The sequence below is a fragment of the Equus przewalskii genome, chromosome 13 (genome assembly GCF_037783145.1).
Source record: "Equus przewalskii isolate Varuska chromosome 13, EquPr2, whole genome shotgun sequence".
NCBI classification, from domain to species: Eukaryota; Metazoa; Chordata; class Mammalia; order Perissodactyla; family Equidae; genus Equus; species Equus przewalskii.
The window spans coordinates 88221205-88240665 of record NC_091843.1 but is presented as its reverse complement, the minus strand read 5'-3'; the positions used below and the strand labels follow the sequence as shown (position 1 = coordinate 88240665).

Genomic DNA, 19461 nt, shown 5'->3' with positions numbered 1-19461 from the left:
TTAACGTCCTTGTTTGTATAGCACTAGGTCCTAAACCTTATTTTCATGGGATAGATTCCCAGGAGTGGGATAGCTGGTTGGGTTTAAAGTTTTAATGGATATTGCCAGATTGCTTAAACTATAATGCTTTCATTTCCATTAGTACCTTAAGAGGACACCTTTTTGTCAGTTGGTTTAATTGCCTTTTTCTTGTTGATTTGTAAGAATGTTTCATATATTAGAGAAAGTAACCATTTATCTTTATTAAGCTACATTTAAAGCAATGTATCATTTGTTTATCATCAATCTTTCCATTTATAAGTTCTGATTAACACATGTACTATAGTCTATATTTTCTTCTAATGTATTTGTTGTTTGGGTACTTTGTCTGTATATGAATAGGGTTTCATTTTATTTTCTTCCAGATGGAGAACCCCTTGTGCCTGCACCACTTATTAAATATATTCATTTTCCCCATGAAATTGAAATATCACCTTTGCTGTATATTAAATTCTCTTCCTATTTCTTAATTTTCAACAGCTGAGTGTTAACTTGGCTTTTGTTGACTGAGATAGTGTGTTGTGGCTCATCCATGTGATGGATTCTTTTCTTCTCTCTTTTGGGGAAGCACGGCTTGACAGTAATTCATCTTGCAGCCTGGTCTGGAGGCCTTGAGATCATGCTCTTGCTGGTTAGAGCTGGAGCAGACCAGAGAGCCAAGAATCAGGTAGGTATGTGGGTCACTCCTGGACCCACATGAGCTGTCAGCTCACCAGTGCAGGAGAGGGAGGTCCTGAGATCACTGTGTAATCATCTCCCCACCTGGCTCTCTTCAGGATGGAATGAATGCCCTCCACTTTGCAGCTCAGAGCAATAATGTGCGCATCGTGGAGTACCTCATTCAAGATCTTCACCTGAAGGAGCTGGACCAGCCCGATGAGGTGTGTTTCCTGCGATACACTCCCACCCAATTCTGCTTTCTTTCTGCCTCTGCCAGAGCTGCCAAAGCCACTAGCACAGACAGACCTGACCGTGTGGCCAGCTCCTCCCTCACCCTGGCAGACAGACCACAGAGCAGAAGGACAGCGTTGGTGCCAGCGGTTGCCCTGACACCTGCATGTGGTATTGAAGAAGCCAGATTCCTTCTTCCTTCTCTGCTCCCTCCTCCTGGCTGGGGTGCAGACAGGATCCACACCCCTGTGGTGTTCAGAATGGGTGCCTGCATTTTACTCTCTTAGGCCTGGCCTTTTTGGAATGTATTTGACCCAAGGCTCTGCAGTAATGAGTCAAGGAATATGCTGCAGTTTCACTGTATTTGTCTATATTCCTTTTCTTTTCTTAAAGAGATAAATAATTATAAAAGCTGCTGCTTAGTGAGGACTGCTAGGTATTCCCGGAACTATACGCAGCTTTGCCATAAACATCTTTGCTGCATAATTAATTGGGCGTGAGGCGACTTTGCCTAAAAAGTCTTTTGCCATAAAAAAGAAAATAACGAAAAATAAAAATGAAATTAATAACAATAGAAAGAGTTTTTTGCGAAAAAAAGAAAATACAAAACTACTTCAGTGTGTGTAAAACATGTGTGGATTCATGGCAGACACTGCACAGATCACTGATTTTATTTTGTGGATTGTGCCCAAGCACTTGTCTTCCAAGTCTTTCGTTCATAGTATTTTACTTTTGTTGCCTGTTGATTCGTTCTCCTCATTTGGCATCACACCTTCTTTTTTCGCTCAGATTTCTTCCTCATTAAGAGAGAGATCAGTTTCCAAAATGCTAGGATGCACGTGTGTAACTGAGCTTTGTATTGTGTTGTGACTGTGCTCACTGAAGGGTTTGTAAACTGATATGTTCTCGTTCTCTAGGACGGTATGCAATCTTGGTTTACAGTGAAATGAAACCAAACTGTCAACCAATTATTTTATCTTTTTTTTTAATGGCAAAATCGCCTTATGCCCAGTTAGTTATGTGGTGAAAATGCTTGCGGTGAAGACGTTTGTTTATGGCAAAGCTGCTTATAGTGAAAATACTGGACACATTATTGAGTATTTATTAGTGTTCTAGGAACAGAGGAAAGCTATTTACATACATTACTTCAGTCAGAGGTCTAGGGCCTGGCACATACGGATGCTTAACAAACCAAAGCTGAATGAATGAATTATCTTGTAGACCCCCGGGGGCCGGCCTGGTGGCGCAGCAGTTAAGTTTTATATGTGGGATGCTGCCACAGCAAGGATTGATGAGCAGTGTGTAGGTCTGTGCCCAGGATCCAAACTGGCGAACCCCAGGCCGCTGAAGCAGAGCACACGAACTTAACTGCTACGCCACCGGGCCAGCCCCTAAGACATTCTTATGTGGCAGTGTTGGCCTAGCCACTGTTGGGATGCTTAAATGGATTAATGACTATAAAGCACTTAGGAAAGAGCCTGGCACATGGTAAGTGCTCACTAAATGGTAGCTGTTATAATAATTATTATGGGATAAAATGCACTGTCTGATTTCCTCTAACTGATAATCGTAGTCAAATAGCTTCTAGTGTCAGGGTGAGGAAGTCCGATTGTTCCCGTTTGACTGATGCTAAGGAGGGATGTGACATATAAATGAATTCTATTGGGGAGGGAAAATTTTCCTCTACCCTTCAAAGGTTCTTTCAGCTGGTCAAATAATTTAATTGACGTGAGACAGATTAACAGGAGAAAAACAAATTTTGTACACATGAGAACCCCACATACATGAGACATTCTAAGACAGAGAGGTAAAATGAGGCATATATGCCGTCTTGAGCCAAGGAGTGGACTAGGGGCCTGGGGCTTCAGAGGGGAGGAGAGCGATTCACAGGACGGTAAGGAACAGATGGTCACTAAGTAAATGTTTGCTCTGCCAGCCAGATAGGTCATACAAGTTTATGTGTGGTAAGAACTCTTGTTTTGGGCAAGACCCTCACTTCTTTAAGGGAGAAGCAAAGATTTCTCTTGAGCCCGCAGGGTCTCAATTGCTTTTAGCTCAAAACATGCCACACACCAGAAAAGTAGCACATCTTGGGGAGGCCTGTCTGGACCCCTTCAGTTCCACTCAGTTCAGTTCAGCAGATACTTGTTCAGGGCCTGTTATGTGTGAGACACACGACTGTCTCCTCTTTTGGGGGTTCTGGCTGCTTTCTCTGGAGACAGCGGGGTGGGGGCAGGATCAGGCAGGCTGAAGGGGCTCAGAGACCGAAGCGGATTTGCGGGGAGCCTTCCTGGCCTCTGGAGCATCTGTTCCCAGCAGGCTTCCTGTGCATCGTCTCTTTTCACCGTCTTCCTCTTCCTCTGACTGTCCGTTGGGGAAAGCTGAGGAGCCTGGCAGCAGACTGCAGAGCCACATGTCCAGCTGAGAGGTCTTAAAATTCCGATGGCTTGAGAGGCATATGAGGAATGAGCAGATAACGAGTCCCCTGGGTCGTCGAGGGAGAGAAGAATCTCTGAGTCCTGTTTTAGTTCTGTAAGAAGCCTGGATTGATCAATGCAAAAGGCAAACAAAGTCTACGCTTTTTCTGAGATTTGTGAGTGGTGTCAAGTATATTGGCAAAAGCTGGTAGGAACTGGGATCAGGAGCTCAGGGTGTATTAATTCATCACTGGGTTTTCCAACTGTCTTTGCTTAAAGGTCTTGTGCAGCTCATGAAATGCATTTGATGGAAAAGACAGGCTCCACCCTTGCACCTGGCCTCTCGCCTGGTTTCTTATCAACAGAAGGAGACTGCCTGCCGAGGGTTAGGAAAACCCTTGTCTCAGCCTGGAGGCAACGCCAAAAGCTGACAGGGAGAGCCTTCCTGGGAGGAGGTCTTTATTAATAAAGTGGACTTAAGTATGCCCAGAAGAACTGGGTGGGGATGGGTGAGATGGAGGACACGGAAACTACAATTTTGCGGTTTCTCCCAGCTCCGTAGCGCTAGAGCTCAGGTGGCCTCTCCAGGGGAGAGAGAGCGCAGCCAGAAGTTCCGGGTAAACTTGTCTAGATATTCTGAACCTTCGTGTGAACGCCCATCTAGTGATCGAAAATAATCACTCAGAGTAAGATGTTTGGAGAAGGAGGGACACAGAGGGGAATAGCCTCAGAAGCTGTTGCTGTGTTTGTGGAATATGTACAAGAGTCTGGTGGTAAAATGTCAGGTTGGTTTTAGCTGCGGATATAGGGGCGTTTCCATTGGTTTAAAGGAATCTATATGGAAAGTCTCTAGGGGTCAAGATGCAAAGAATCTTCTCCTTTGGAGAGCTGGGGATCATGAGCACGAGGGGATTGAGAAGACATAGATTCTTATACGGAGCTGAGGCCAATGTTGACAGCCTCAGATTCAATCAGACCTTTCCACTCCAGTGTGTAAGGGGCCCTGCCACACCAGTTCCTCACCTTCCTGTCTCACACGCTGCTCTTCTTGTGGCAGTGTTCATGTCCCCTCTCAAATCTCTAGTTATTCGGGGACCTGCTGGTTTTCCCCTTTTGCTGGGGACCTGCCGTGAATTCCTGACCCCGGGTGAGGGGAAATGTCTGGTGTAGACACGCACAGGTGGCGCTGGGGGGCTTTGCATGGCTTCCACCCGGCCCCCTCCCCTCAGAGGCCCTCCCGGGCACCAGCTCTGGGATCCCTGTGGGAAAGGATGGTCAGATTGGACTTTGGGTGCCCGTTTAATGGCTGTTTATGACATTTTTGCTGGATTTGGTAACTTGTCGAATTTGATAGCACTGGCCTTAAACTTAAGAAGGAAAAATGATTTCTAGTAAATGATTGCAACTCCTCAGACTTACTCACATGCCAAAAATGTAAACGCACTGAGTTGAAGCATATTAAGTTAAATACACGTTAAATTAACAAAGGAAAAAGGGACAGGAATTGTGGACCCTCCTTATTTTTGTTGATTAGGAAAGGGAATCGGGATCCCAAGCGGTGCCATGTCCGCACCCGGGATCCGAACTGGCAAACCCCGGGCCACCGAAGCAGAACATGCACACTTAACTGCTGCACCACCCGGCTGGCCCCAGAAACTATATTTTTTAAAAAAATGCATATTTTTGAAATTCCTGTTATTTTGCTCAATAGCACGTACTAGAGATGAGAGAAAAGATTTATATCTCATTTTACTGTCACCTCATCTTTCTTTATGCTACCTTTGATATATTTATAAGATATAGATTGCTTTAAATGTCCTTATTTTGTGCTTTCACATTTTTTTCTTCATGATAACATTTTTTAAAGGGCATCCAAAGTTTAAAATAATAGCTGTGTTCCTGATGGACAAGGCTGTTTCGTGTGTGATAACTTCCCATTCTTTACCAGACTAGGCTTTCCTGGTGGGTGGATCCTCCATCACTTTGTTTAGCCATGCAGAAATACAAGGCTTGTAGCAACCAAGGGTGAAAGAGTAAGGCCATTTTAAAGTTGAACAGACCCCCTGGTACTTCTAGCAGTGTTTGTCCCCAAGCTGCTAAATATGTATTAGTTAGAATCCTTTCTCTTATGAATGACGAAAATCCAGCTTAATCTAGATTAAGCAATAATGATAATTTATTAACTCCTAACCAAGGAGTTTGAGGGTGTATCTGGCTGGCTTCAGGCATGGCTAGATCTGGCTCTTTTTTCCTCCAACTCTTGGTTGTCTGTGTGGTGGCATTACTGATAGGCATACTCGCCACATAGTGGGAAAGATGACTGCTAGCAGCCTCAAGTTTACATTCTTCTGGATATTCTTCTGGATTTTCATTCTTAAAAAGGAAAATTCCTCTCTCATCGATGTTCTATATAAAGCTCAGGAACAAGTCTGTTTGTCCTGCCTAAATCATATGCCCAGCCCAGAGCCAGTCACTGTGACCACATGGGTGACGTGATCACTTCGTGTGGCTGATAAAGCCTGGCAGTGGACACACTACATGGACTAAATGGCGGGTGTGTGTGTGTACCAGTGAGGGGTTCTCCAAAGGAAAGCTGAACTGCTGCTAATAGAAGACAGAACCGGAGAGATGAAGGCAGCAAATGTGCACGCCGGGACCAACCCCTCGTGTTTCATTTACGTCTCTGTGGGTGAAGAGCCAGCAAACCCCTTTTCCTTCTGCATGAGAATGTGAACTTCGGTTATCTATCTGACTCTGAGTCCCTGCAAACAAGATAAAGATATAATGTTAACTGTTATTAAGCAGCATTGTTTATGGTCAAATGCCCCCTAATTGGTGTGTTGCGTCTGCACTTGGAGTGACTGCAGATGAGCTGTAAATGCCAGAGGGGAGCCGCACTTTGGGGCTCTCTGAGTACAGTGACTTTTGTAACTAACTGGCGTGTCCCTTGTAGGGACCTGGAAGCTGAGCCTAAGGAGTTGTTACAAGAGATGTTTGTTTCTGTGGGGCACCAGCGTTCTAAGCCAGGGTGGCACCCACAGCTGCCCAGTGTGGATCTTGTCACCTTGCAACTGAGATGTCACCTGGGGGCCAAAGACAGCTGCTCCTGGACAGCTGTGTGGACCATGGTACGAAGAGGAGCAGCTGACGCTGACAAGCTGTGGTTGGCGTCCTGCATCTTCTGAGTGGACTGGTGTCAAGTGTGGCCCGTGATAATTTTGTGAATCTGCAATGTTTAGTTGAACCTAAGAAGGCCCTCTGGTGAGCATTGGAGTCACTCTCGTAATTCTGTGAGACGGGCCAGTTGCTTTAAGGAAAGCCTGCGAGTGAAAGGGGACAGAAGCTCAACTCAAACTATTAAAAAAAAAAAAGGAATTTATTAACTTAGCCAATTAAAAATCTCAGGCATGGGTAACTTCAGGGATGAGTAAATCCAGCAGCTCCCATGATGTCGGCATTACTGCTTCGTTCTTAGGCAGGGTCTCCTTAGCAGGTGGCAGAGAGAGCTACCGACAGCTTAGCTGATGACCCTAAAGTAAAAGTAGAATGCGCCAGAAAAATATCCCACAGTTGATGTCACTGGCCTGGCTTGGCATGTGACCATCCCTGAACCCAACACTGACCAAGGGGTAGATGGTGGGAGAGCAGGAGCCTGTAGTAACACCTCCACACAGTGGGGCTCAGAGCCTCAGGCTTCAAGCCCTAGATAAGTCACAATGCCTTCTGGGGCTCAGGATCCCGATTCCCTTTCCTAATCAACAAAAATAAGGAGGGTCCACAATTCCTGTCCCTTTTTCCTTTGTTAATTTAACGTGTATTTAACTTAATATGCTTCAACTCAGTGGAAAGCTGGTGGGCAGGAAACAGGTCTCCTGTTCCAGGCATTTGTAACCTTTAAATGCCTCCTCCCTCCATTTCTTGTCACCTGCCTCCCCAGCCACAAACACAGTGATGCTGAGCGACATCCCCCTGTATATCACCAGCACTCAGTTGCTGCATTTCATTATAATTACTTGCTTGTGTGCCATCTTCCCTGTTGGACTCTGAGCTTCTTGGGGATGGGGCAGTATATTTTCATCTTGGCCACTCTCTTGCTTAGCACAATATCTGGCGTATTCATAGGTGCTCAATAATTGTTGAGTAAGTGAGTGAATGATGGATAAGGATGTGTGTAAATGTCTTCGTCCGGTATATAATAGTGTCTCTCATCCTCCTTTTTGTGATTTGTTTGTATGGACCTTTATCTGTTGTCACATTTGCACATGTTTGTATAAACTAGACACACGAATTTTTGGTCTCTCATTTCCAAAGAGTGGTTCATGGCTCAAGACTAGATTTTGCTCTTCAATTAGGTGTCTAACTTGCACTCAGAAAACAGGGGCCCCAAGCAGTCTCTCCCTTCCCTTTGCCCTTCCTTAGTGGTTTAATGAGAATGACGATGAGAGTCAGGCCCTCAGACTCTGAAGCGTGGGGGAGGTAGGCCTCATTGGCAACGTGTCTAGCTCAGGAAGATGAATTAGGTGAGCTTTTTGGTGCCAGCTTGTTTCTCCAGCTTCCGTACTGATGCTTGTCACATATTCCCCCCCATTTATTATTTCAGCATTTTTCCTTCCTTTTTCTTCCAGTTATTGGGGAATCATGAGCTGTTATCTCAAGTTGACAAGGACCAAGATCTTTTCATTACCCTGCGTTAGTGGGAGATCAGATGACAGATCTCAGATTGAGGAACCTTCTTATAAGAGGCTTGTATCTTGCTTTTTACATTTCAGACATCTTATTAAGCTTTTGGTTAATAACATACCAGGCCAATTTGTGAGTGTTTTCTTTAATTGAAGAAAATACTTCTGCCTCTGTTTTGCCACCCTACCTTCCTTTTCCTCCTTGTAAATATCTTGGGTTAGAAGATTAAGTTCTCTGTGGGCCTTTCACTTTTCTTGATGACATTTTGGCTATTGCAAATACAGTCTCCACCGGCAATGTGAAAAGTTGGAGAAATGACCATAATCAGACAATTCTACAATTGACCTTTCCTTCCCAACAAATCACACCTAAACATCTCCTTTAAGCAGTGTTCTCTGGGTGATGCCCAGTTTCTCCATTCCATTTCGTATAGACCTGTTCTCAAGAGTTTTCCTGTTGAGGGGCCGGCCCCGGGGCCGAGTGGTTAAGTTCGTGCACTCCACTTCGGCAGCCCAGGGTTTCGCTGGTTCGGATCCTGGGCGCGAACATGACACCGCTCGTCAGGCCACGTTGAGGCGGCGTCCCACATGCCACAACTAGAAGGACTCACAACTAAAATATACAACTATGTGCTGGGGGGATTTGGGGAAAAAACGCAGGAAAAATAAAAAAGAAGATTTGCGAAAAAAACTTTTCCTGTTGATTCTTAGTGAACCTTGGACATAAATACATGAGCAAGCAAAGAAGGCCTAAAAAGAAGCAGTGGATGAAATAGCGTGTCTGAAGGAGCCATGTAAATATTCAGCCTGGAGAATTTCTGCTTCAGACATTTTTATCAGTAAGGCAAAGCTGAGTGTGTGATGCAAAGATGCCTGAGACGTGGTCTGGCACATAACAGCTTCTCAGTTAATGGCGTAATGAAAGAACTATTCAGTAAACACAGAAAACTGGTAAAACTGCTGCCTTTGGAAGGGAATCTCCTTGTCTGACTGTGAGGTGGCGCCTCCCCCCTTGCTTGGAAGGACCATTTCTGAATAGGACTTTTCTGCCCACGTAAAAATGAGTCTGTGCTGGTGTAGCGTTCCCACAGTTGTGGGCCACAGCTCAGAGCTGGTTCTGGGTGAGAGTCAGAGAGATGTTATTGCCTTCCCTTAAGAAGGGCCTGTAATACTATGACCAGAAGTACATCATGGCCTCCTTGTCACCAGCAAAATGCTGCCCACCTTGTCGGTTGTCATGCTTGTTCAATAAATGTGTAATAAACACCGAATGTTTGTGATTGATTTCCAGAAAGGAAGAAAACCATTTCTCTTGGCGGCTGAGAGAGGCCACGTTGAAATGATAGAGAAACTTGTCTTCCTGAATCTGCGTACTTCAGAAAAGGACAAGGTGAGTTGGACTTTTATTTCTTTGCTGAGAACAAGAGAAAGGGGAGTGACAGTTGGTGTATACATTTGGTGAAGGCATTTTGTCAGGAATAGAGAGGTTAATTGTTACTACAGTCAGAATCACGGAATAGCCAGATGCAATGGATCCACTCTGCAGTGGATTGTCCAGAATGCCAATTTTCACTCCGTAAATATTTGTGAAGTCAATATACTACGTGGATTTTTCCGCTGTCAACTCCAGGCATCTCTTTTCCTCCCCTAAGATCTGCTGGCGACTCAGCCCCACCCGACTGGGGAGGGAAACCCCAGTGGACATCCATATCTATGTGCACATCTTTGACTGTTTTTTTTTTTAGGAGAAATTCCTAGATGAAGAGTTGTAGGTCAAAGAGTTCTGCACATTTTATTGCAAAAACTACCTCCCAGAAATCCTTCATCAGTTTATCTTCACAAGGTTATCTGGAATTACTTTTATCGTTCCACTTTTTGCTAGCAAATTGGCTGCAAAGGTAGAACCAGGAGCATGGGTGGTTAAAAAAAAATTTTTTTTTACTGGTAGAAATAGCTCTGTCTTTTCATTTAGAACTTTAAAAAACTATAAATTTTGCTTGAAACTGTGGGTCCCATGGCCCACACTCAGAACCGCAGCTTTAACCAAAATGAAACCTCCCAGAAGCCCCATGGCAGCCCTGACCGTCAGAGGGGCGTGTTGCTCTGTGCAGGGGGCTCTACCGTGAGTGTATCTGTTGCAGGAGGGGAACACTGCCCTGCACCTCGCAGCAAAGCATGGTCACAGCCCTGCGGTCCGGGTGCTGCTAACCCAGTGGCAGGAAATAAATGAGACCAATGAGGTACGTGGAGGTGCTCGTGACAGATGGGCACGGGATTCGAAGGTCCCATGCTTCCCTGGACCCGGGCATGAAGAGATGAAAAGCAGGGTCTGATCCTGGCTCCCTCACTCTCTAGCTGGATGATCTTGGGCACGTTACTTAGCTCCTTTCAGCCTCAGTTTCCTCCTCTGTAAAATAGCCTCCTTAGGCTGTAGTGAGGTTTAAATGGAAAGGCCATGTCACACGCTTAGTGTAGGGAATGGTACCTGGTGTGTGGTGAGTGTGCAACAGGTGGTACCTGTTGTTGTCCTTGGTGTTATGTGGGTGCAGTAAGTCGGATCACGGTTCCTGTCGGTGTCAGTGAAATATATTCCTATCATCCTCATTTTCTCTCCAGTTCCTGGGAGAATGTAAGCCAGGCTTTCAGCTGAGAATCAGGGACAAAAACGGAGCCTTCATTTGTTTATTTTTGTGTGTGTGTTCATTCTTTTCTGACCATCTGGCGTAATGTTGATCGTATTTAATTGATTTAACTTACTTCAAGAAGATCCCAGGAGTTTGGTCTTCTTGAATGAAGCTTATGAATGATGTGTGAGAGACTCAGAAAGAACGTGAATCTTGGGCGTGGCCGGGACTTTACAGAGCAACACAGAGATCAAGTCCTGTCGTCACGGGAGTTAACGTAAAGTCTTTGTCGTGCTTGCCCTGCTCTGTGTCACTGCTTCACCACTGGAATCTGAGCTCTTGGAAGTCATCCACCTGTTAGCTATTTTCGAGTCAGGGTGCATTGGGGAGGACACATAACATCCAACAAATGGTAATTGCAGCTTATGAGAGGTTATGTTTGCACACGGTGAAGTGTCCAGTGATAATATTAGGCTTTTGGATACAGCCCATGATGTTCCTACGGTCCTGGGCTGCCTCTGCTTCCTGATGTCAGCTGTTGCCAGACCAGCTGGAGGGACCCATGGGAACACGCTCCAGAGCCCTGGTCTCCACCGTTCTTGGAGGCAAACTCCTATCAGGAAGGGAAGTTTGAGTATGCACCTATGGCATACACATTTGTAACTAAGTTACTGTTACAAAACATATGCCAGAAATAGACATTTAAAAAATTTGAGATAAAAATAAACGTAAATAGCAGTTCTCATATTTCCCCCACACTGGAAGGATTATCTTATATACATCTGATGTATTTTCCTTCCAGTTTTCTGTCTGTTCCTATGCATATATATTTTTAGTGGCTGCTTAAAATTCATTTAGTTTATTATTTAGTTAATTTCAGTTTTTCTTTATTATATGTTATCGTGAACCTCGTATATAAATCTTAGTCTGAGTTCCTCACTATTTCCTTTGGGTTTATTCTTAGAGGTAGGATGGTTAGGGCAAAGATATGGACATTTATTATGCTCTTGATATGTCAAAGATGTGAATTCTTTCCTTCACATTTTTTGCAAATATTTTTACTCCAGGGTTTGCCCAAAAAGCACCTCTTTTCCTGGGAAAGTGAGAAGGTAGATTATGAGGAGACATCCTTTGTAGCAGATGCCTGTCCCAGGCACTCGGGTGAAGCAGCCCGGGCTGCCATGTTTATGTCTCGCTGGGAGGGGAGCATTGGTTTCATGCTCTTGCGTGCCTGTTAACACGATTGTTCGTACCTAATTAGCTGTGACTAGAACCTTCTGAATGTATCCTAATGTAGTTGTTAAGTAGAATAACGTCCAATGGGGGAAATGGTTAGGGAGTGGGGAAGGAATTCTCATGTCTTCCCAATATTTTTAGGAATGACTCTGCATGAGGAGGGGAAATATCCAAGTGGCTGTTGTGTGAGATCAGTTCCTTCTTTTCTCCCCATTTTGACCTAAATGAAACTCACTTTTTCCTACTAGTGTTCATCATAATGAGTTTCAGGAAACTTAATTACTGAGATAGGGTATTACTGTTTTTTAAAATAACATACATCATTTTCAATCAGTTTTAAAGGTGAAAGCACACTTGGTACAAATGTGCTTCTATTTTTGGGTGTTTTAGACTGTGTTATGATTCCTTTTTTCTGTGCTTACCTTTCTTTGCAGGCTGTTACCTTTTTGTGGGCAGGGTCTGTGTTCTATTTGGCTTTCCAGTCCTAATGCCTGAGTGTCTAATAGATGTTTGCTGATAAACCAGTCAAGGTTAAGCATATGAGTGGCGAGGCAGGGTCTGAGAGGAGGAGGCAGAGCAAGGCAGGGGGTCCTAGCTTTGCCACTTTCCAGCTGAGGCTTAGCTTCATTGTCTGCGTGATATTAACCCCAACCTCATAGGGTCATTGTGCAATTTAACTGTGCCAAAGCATACAGTCTTGGAAGTATATGTTGGCACGTAGGTGCTCAATGAATGCCCTCTGTCATTAAGAGTAATGCTCAGAAGATACAGGGAAAGCACACTGTTTCTCAAGTAATTTCGTTCCATGCCAAGAGGCAATTAATTTTAACTTTTTTCCATTTGTTAGAAGGGAGAAACACCATTCTTCCTGGCTGTTGAAGGAGGTCATGAAGAATGCTGCAAAGTGCTGGCGGCAGCAGGAAGTGACATCAACATTCCAAATCAAGTACATGCCATGTTCGCGCACGCGGTGGGCGGGGGACTCAGAGTGTTCTTTGGGTAATCCGGTCCTGCACTGAACCCCTCACGGGGCTTTTGTAGAATTAATACTTATAGTTTGCTTTTTTTGGGTTAGAATTAATGATTTACCTTTGATATTCCCCAATTAGTGTCTCCTCAAAAGCAATGCCATTCTTCCTGTTTGCCTGGGAAGGAGTCATTGAAAATGGGGCAGAGGAACAGACGGTTGTTGCTTCTCAAATGCCCAGACACTCTCCCTCACGTTGGTTTCCGCCCAGCAGCCAGTGCAGGCCGGGCTTACAGAGTAGATGCTGAAGGAAAGGTTGTCGTGTGAAAACCCGAGGGATCAGCCTGGAGCCTGAAGGAGACAGGAAGCTGCCTTCTTCTAAATACAGAACACTCTGCTGCTAAGATGCTCTCACACTTATCTTCATTTTTTTCGATGAGAAAACTAGAATTCCGAAAAGTTAAGGCGCTCACCCAGCGTCCTACAACTAGTCCGTGGCAGTGCAGGGTTCTTGCTGGTGCCCCAGCCTCTCCACGTGGCACTGGGTGTGGCTTTGGAGCAGTTCACTGTCATTTTTTGGTTTTCTAATTAATTTTAAATTATAGTGAAAAAACCAGAAAACTTGAATAGTACCAAAGGGTGTATGATGAAAGTGTCTTTTTCCAACTCTGCATCTCAATTTCACCTCCCCAGACCTCACATGATTAATAGTTTCTTTAATCTTGCAGGAATTTTCCAGGCAGTCACGTGGAAAATGTGACTAAACGACGCACCTGTACATACCCAGCCCACAGAAATGGTGGCTATTTATACATACCCTGCTCTGCACCTGTTGTTGCTTTAACTGCCAGTATGTCTTGGAGATCTCGCCATATCAGCACAGTGTACACAATTCCTCTTCAGAAGAGGAAACACTAGAATCAAGAATAAAATCCCAAATGGGTGATGTTTTCTCCCCTGTGCTCGACTGGCAGGAATGTCCATTTGTATGACCTTTGAAAGCAGTTTGTCACTTTCCTTGCACCCGTGTTAGGAAGTTAAGGGAGTAATCACAGAGGGGGAAAGAGCTGCCTGCAGTAAGACAGATGTTAAAGGCCCCTCCAGCAGGCGAGAATCGGGTACATCCGTAAGTGCAGCGAATGGTCAGGAGGGCTGAGGGCAAGCTCGGTGCACCTGTTGCTTTTGGAAAATTTTGTAGCCATAAAAGAATATTAATGATAAATAGTAAATATATTGCAATATAGAAGACATGCATGATAGAACACTAATTGAAAAAACATGTTTGCACATATGGTTTTGGTGTATAAAATGTATATACCTGGACAAGATTGTGAGAAAGTGGAAAATGAAGATAGTGCGAGGTGATTCCCACCGATGCTGCAGGTTACTTATGCCATAAAGGAAGGCCAAGTTAAGAGCTCCTGGGGCCCAGGAGATGATGTTCAGGCTGTGGAGAGCTGTGCTGTTTTGCAGACCTTGCTCAGGTGCCTCCTGCCCCGAGTCTGCAGCCACCCTCAGTCCCCGGAAAGGCCTCCCTCTTAGCAAGCTCCCCTGGGGCTCTGGCCTTTGGCTCCCTCTCTTGCTCTGTGCCCTCCCTCCCTCCTGTAGGCAGTTGCTGGCCCTCAGAGGGGTCGTGCTGTGTAATGGCTTGCACGTGCTCATGTCTCCCTACCAACTGAGACTGCAGGCCCCGCCTTGTCCACATCCTTACAGCCTCAGCCTCACCTAGGCAGCCTGGAAATTGTCCGAAGTCCGTTTTTCAGCTTTTATGTCATCTTGAGTCTTCCCCCTGCATTCATTAGCACGCTCCCTGGATCAACAGCCTCAGCCCCCACTGGCTGTCCACACCTGTCTCCGCCCAGCCCAGCCAAGACCCCGGGGAAACGGTGAAGCATGAAGCCAGCAGTGCAGATGCACATTGCCGCAGGGATGCCTCAGACTCATTTTGCTTTCACATCTGCAGACGATTACTCTGACCTTGGCAGGCTTCACCTGTGACATTGCTTAGTCTTGGTCTCCAGGAGATTGCTTTCATGTCCTCTCCCGCAAGGGGAGGGCGTGAAGGGTCCAGTCCTTTCTGCGGAGGGCATGGGAGTGAGATGATGGATTTCGTGGGGGCGCGGCTTCCTTGTCTGTGCTGCGTGGCTGGCTGCCGAGTCTGGGTGCCCGGCTCTCCTCAGGGCCCTCCTCACTGCCGGGGCCGGGGGACACTTTTCTGGACCCTGAGAACTCATTTCTGGGGGCCCCACCCTCACGTCTAATCAGACATATTTAAATGCTCCCACATTCCACATTAAATACATTTTTTCCATGCTATAAATTATTTTTAAAGACTTTTTAATTTGTGCTTGTACAATTATTTGGATATGATAAATTCCCCTAATTTATGATTGACTCTGATTTCTTAGAACTCTGAATACTCGGGAATTTAAGGCAGGTGAAAAAATTTAACCTACCAATGGTTTACAAATGTAGTGAATATTTTCTGAATATTACGTTTAACAATCAATGAAGTATGAATACGTCCATTAAATATTTATTCACTTTCAATTTGGGATTTTCTTTTGGGGTCTTGGAACCAATTTTATTTTTAAGATTTCAAATACTTCTTTGGCTCTTAAAAAGTCTGTAGGCCCGACACACTGTGCCCATGGTTCTCATGGGTAAAATGCCACGGACTCCCAAAGCCCTTCCTACTATAGGGTTCCTGGCTTCGAGTTCTTCACGGCTTGTTTCCACTTCAGATCTTCCCCTTGGGGGCACTTCTTACCATTCTGATCTCGGTCTAAATGTCACCCTATCTGAGAAGCCTTTCTTGCTCACTTGCTAGGAAGTGGCCAGCCGGTCATGTTCTTTTACTTCTCATTGTAGCGCTTATCACTATCTGGTGTTATTCTAATAGCATCTAGAATCTAATAAATAGATTTATCCTAAGTCTACTGATTTACCAATCTGCCAGTCTACCAATCAATAGATCCCATGATTGTCCACCTCCACTGGTCTGTCATATCAGAGATCTTGTCAGCCTAGTCCTGTCCCCCATTATCTAACATAGTGCCTGGCACATGAGTGCTCAATAATTTTTGTGTGGAATGAATAAGATGACACTTACAATGACAGTACACATTTACTAACCCATTTATTCTCCCAGTATTGCTGTGGTTTGAGAGAAAGAGGTAGGATGGTGTGGTAGGCAGAGTAATGGCCCCCAAAGATGTCCACATGCTAACCCTTGGAGCCTGTGAATACGTCCTGTTACAGGGCAAAGGGGAATGGAGGTTGCTCATCATCTGACCATAAAACGAGGCTATCCCGGATTTTCCGGGAAAGCCTGATGCCATCACAAGGGGCCTTTAAAGCAGAAGAGGGAGGCAGGCGAGCAGGTCAGAGGGATGGCGTGTGAGGACTCGGTGCACCATTGCTGGCTTGGAAGATGGAGGAAGGGGCTGTGTGAGCCAGGGGATGTGGGCGGCATCTACAAGCTGGAAAAGGCAAAGAAAGGGATTCTCCTGAAGGCTCCAGACAGGCCTTTATTTTAGCCCAACAAGACCCATTTCAGACTTCTCCAGCATTGTCAGATAATATGTTTGTATTGTTTAAGCCACTAAGTTTGTGGCAGTTTGTTATTAGCAGCAATAGAAAACGAATGCAGGTGGTTGTGTCGTTTTCAGAGGAAGACAGTCAGGCCCGTGCTTGAGGGGCCCTCATCTGAGGTCACATAGGCATTTCTTACCAGCCCAAGCCAGATCCGGTCAGTCAGAGTGTGTATCCTTCCTGTTCGCATCTGTCCCACTTATCTATTGCTTCATAACACACCAACCCGAAGCACAGGGCCTTAAAACCACATGTCATTGCCTTTCGTGGCTCTGAGGGTTGACTGGACTCTGGTGGGAGCTTCTTACTTTGGGTCTGTTATGTGGCTGCAGCCAGATGTCGGCCAGGACTTCAGTCATTTGATGGCTTAGCTGAGGCGGACATCCACAATGGCCTACTCACGTGCCTGGCAGGTGAGGCCAGCTGTCAGCTCTTGACCAGAGCATCAACCTGTGGTGTTTCCGTGTGCCTTGGCCTTCACACAGCATGGCAGCTGGCTTCCATGAGGTAGGGAGCAGAAGCTGCTAGGCCAGTTAGTGGCCACACCTGGAACCGGCACACTGTCACTTTTGCCACATTCTCTTGACCAAAGCAGTTACAGGGTCCGCTCAGATTCAAGGGAGTGAAGCAATAAACCCCACTGCCTGATGGGGGAGTGGCAGGGTCATCTTACAGAAGAACATGTGGCGTGGCAGATACTTATGTAGCCATTTTAGGAAAACATAATATCCCACAGCATCCCTGTTTGGAGGATCTGAAAATACTTTGTAGCAATCTTACAATTAATCAATCTGTAACTATTCATCAACCTTGTATTATTGCAAGGCACCGTGCTGGGCCTTTTGGAGGATGGCGGGATGGTCAAGAGCAGGCCCTGATGGAAAGCAGTTTGCCATCTAGTATGGACACTAAGTGAGGACCCTTGAGCACAGGAGGCGGAGGAGGCAGCTGGTACAGACGCAAGGGGAGGTGCTAAAGGAGTTGAGGGAAGGACCGTGAGGGAGCACTGCAGGCAGGCAGCATCGCTAAGCCTTGAAGCCCAGCCTGCAAAGGGGAGAGCTGCGTCAGGAGGCATTTCTTGGGGCCCATACCAAGCCAGCTATTTTGGTGCAAGGAGGGGCTTTGCAGGGTGTATAGGGAGAAGACAGCCCTAGTCCACTCTGTCCTTCCAGAGAAGGGAAATGGGAATTTATCTCATATTTGCCTGGGGCTTGTGTTACTTAGGACTCTGCCTCTTTTATGGGAGACAGAATAAGAAAAAGCCTCCCAAAATTTTGGAAACACGTTGGATTTTCTTTTTTAAATAGTCATCTGTTTCATTGTGTTGATTGGTTACCCTGTGATGAACACCAGAAAGTATGCCGGATTCTAATGGGGATCTCCCCTGCCCTTTCCACCTGTCTCTTGCAGCTCAACATCACTGCCTTGCAGACAGCAACGCGGAAGGGCCACGCCTCCCTTGTCAGCTTTCTTCTCAGTGAGCATGTTGATCTGCACCCTAAGGTGGAAGTGAGTCTGTTCCCAACACAGGGGCTCTGATCCAGCTCTGGAGGCTGGCTGGGTGGGAGATGCTCCTGGCAGATAGGCAGACATGGGCGGGGATGAGGTGTTCACAAAGGAGGAATTTTCTCGGGGAAGGCTGACGGACTTCTGTTGGAGACTGTCTTAATCTTGAGAAATAAAATCCGAGGGATGAATTTTAGAAAGTCATTGAAGTTCCTGAACAGAATGAAATCTTTGTGTTTTAAATATTGATATTTGCTGCGTGAAAACTTTCTCAAGGGTCTAGAGATGCCATTATTCTTTCATTAAATTTATCCGTCTGGGAAAATGATGAAGCTGCTGTCAGTGGGAAGGAGATGGATAATTTTTTCCCTCTTCACTGAGCGATCTTGTTTTTCTTTTGAAAGTCAGTCCTTTATGCTGATTTAGGCTTTCTGAAGTTTGAACTGGCTTTGGTAGAATTAACAAAGGCCCTCTGTGCTGGAGTTAGATGGGAAACATTCCTGTGTTTTCCACTCTGTTTTCGTTTCTCCTGTGAGAATATTTCCTCTGGTCTTGCTTACCCATTACTATTCATTGTATTAACTCAAGAGAAGGGATGTGTTTTGAACCAGGGCTGGTAGTTTTTGGAGAAGGGCCTTGGGGAACTTGGCTCTGAACTTGCCTGGTTCGTCCAAGGGTGCTTCCTGTTTCTCAGGAGGGGCTGGGCCCCAGCACGGCCGGTGGTCCCCGCAGGAAGGACACTGCCCACTTCCCCGGAACATGGGCTGCTTTGTCTTTTTTTGTGCTTAGTGCCTCAAGAGAGAAAGTTCTTCCTGAGCAGAAGAGGCTGCACAGAAGTCCTTCCCTTCCCGCTGCCCCTCCAGCCCTGCCTGCCTCTGCCTCCCTGGCTCGGCCTCCGACCGTCCTGCTCACCCAGCCACGTGTCCTCCTTCTCCTCCTCTCTTCCTCTGTGTGCTGGGGACACCCTGGCCAACTCGCTACATCTCTTCCATCCATCTACCTCTGTCTCCTGGGAAGGAGCCTGGTGCCGACGTTGGAGCCAGGAAGATCTGGGTTCATATCCTGTCTCTGCTGCTTCCTAGCTCTGATGCCTTGTGGAAGTTAGTTAATCTCTCTGTGTCATATATAAAGTGGGGAATCGAAGACCTGACTGCTGGGGTTAGTGTGAATGAAGCACTGTTAGCCTAGTGCTTAAATCAGAGTGTACGCTATGGGGAGGGACCGAGGAGTGAATACTGCCATAAGAATACGTGGGATGTGCATCACTGCTGCTTATTAATGTCATCCATCCACTGGAGCACCCGGTACCCTGTCCTCGTCACCCACTCTGACATCATCCATCCACTGGAGCACCCGGTACCCTGTCCTTGTCACCCACTCTGACATCATCCATCCACTGGAGCACCCTGTACCCTGTCCTCATCACCCACTCTGACATCATCCATCCACTGGAGCACCCTGTACCCTGCCTCATCACCCACTCTGACATCATCCATCCCAAGGGAGCA

The 19461-nt window shown here is 45.9% G+C and overlaps 1 protein-coding gene across 1 annotated transcript in view; it reads left to right on the top strand.

The window, feature by feature from the left end:
- The window catches only part of ANKDD1B (ankyrin repeat and death domain containing 1B), a 53690-nt gene that overhangs the window by 16405 nt on the left and 17824 nt on the right, over nucleotides 1-19461 (top strand). Inside the window, 5 exon segments of the mRNA XM_070571613.1 lie at nucleotides 608-706; nucleotides 816-920; nucleotides 9318-9416; nucleotides 10168-10266; nucleotides 17858-17956. Of these exon segments, the coding sequence (XP_070427714.1) occupies nucleotides 608-706; nucleotides 816-920; nucleotides 9318-9416; nucleotides 10168-10266; nucleotides 17858-17956 (501 nt within the window).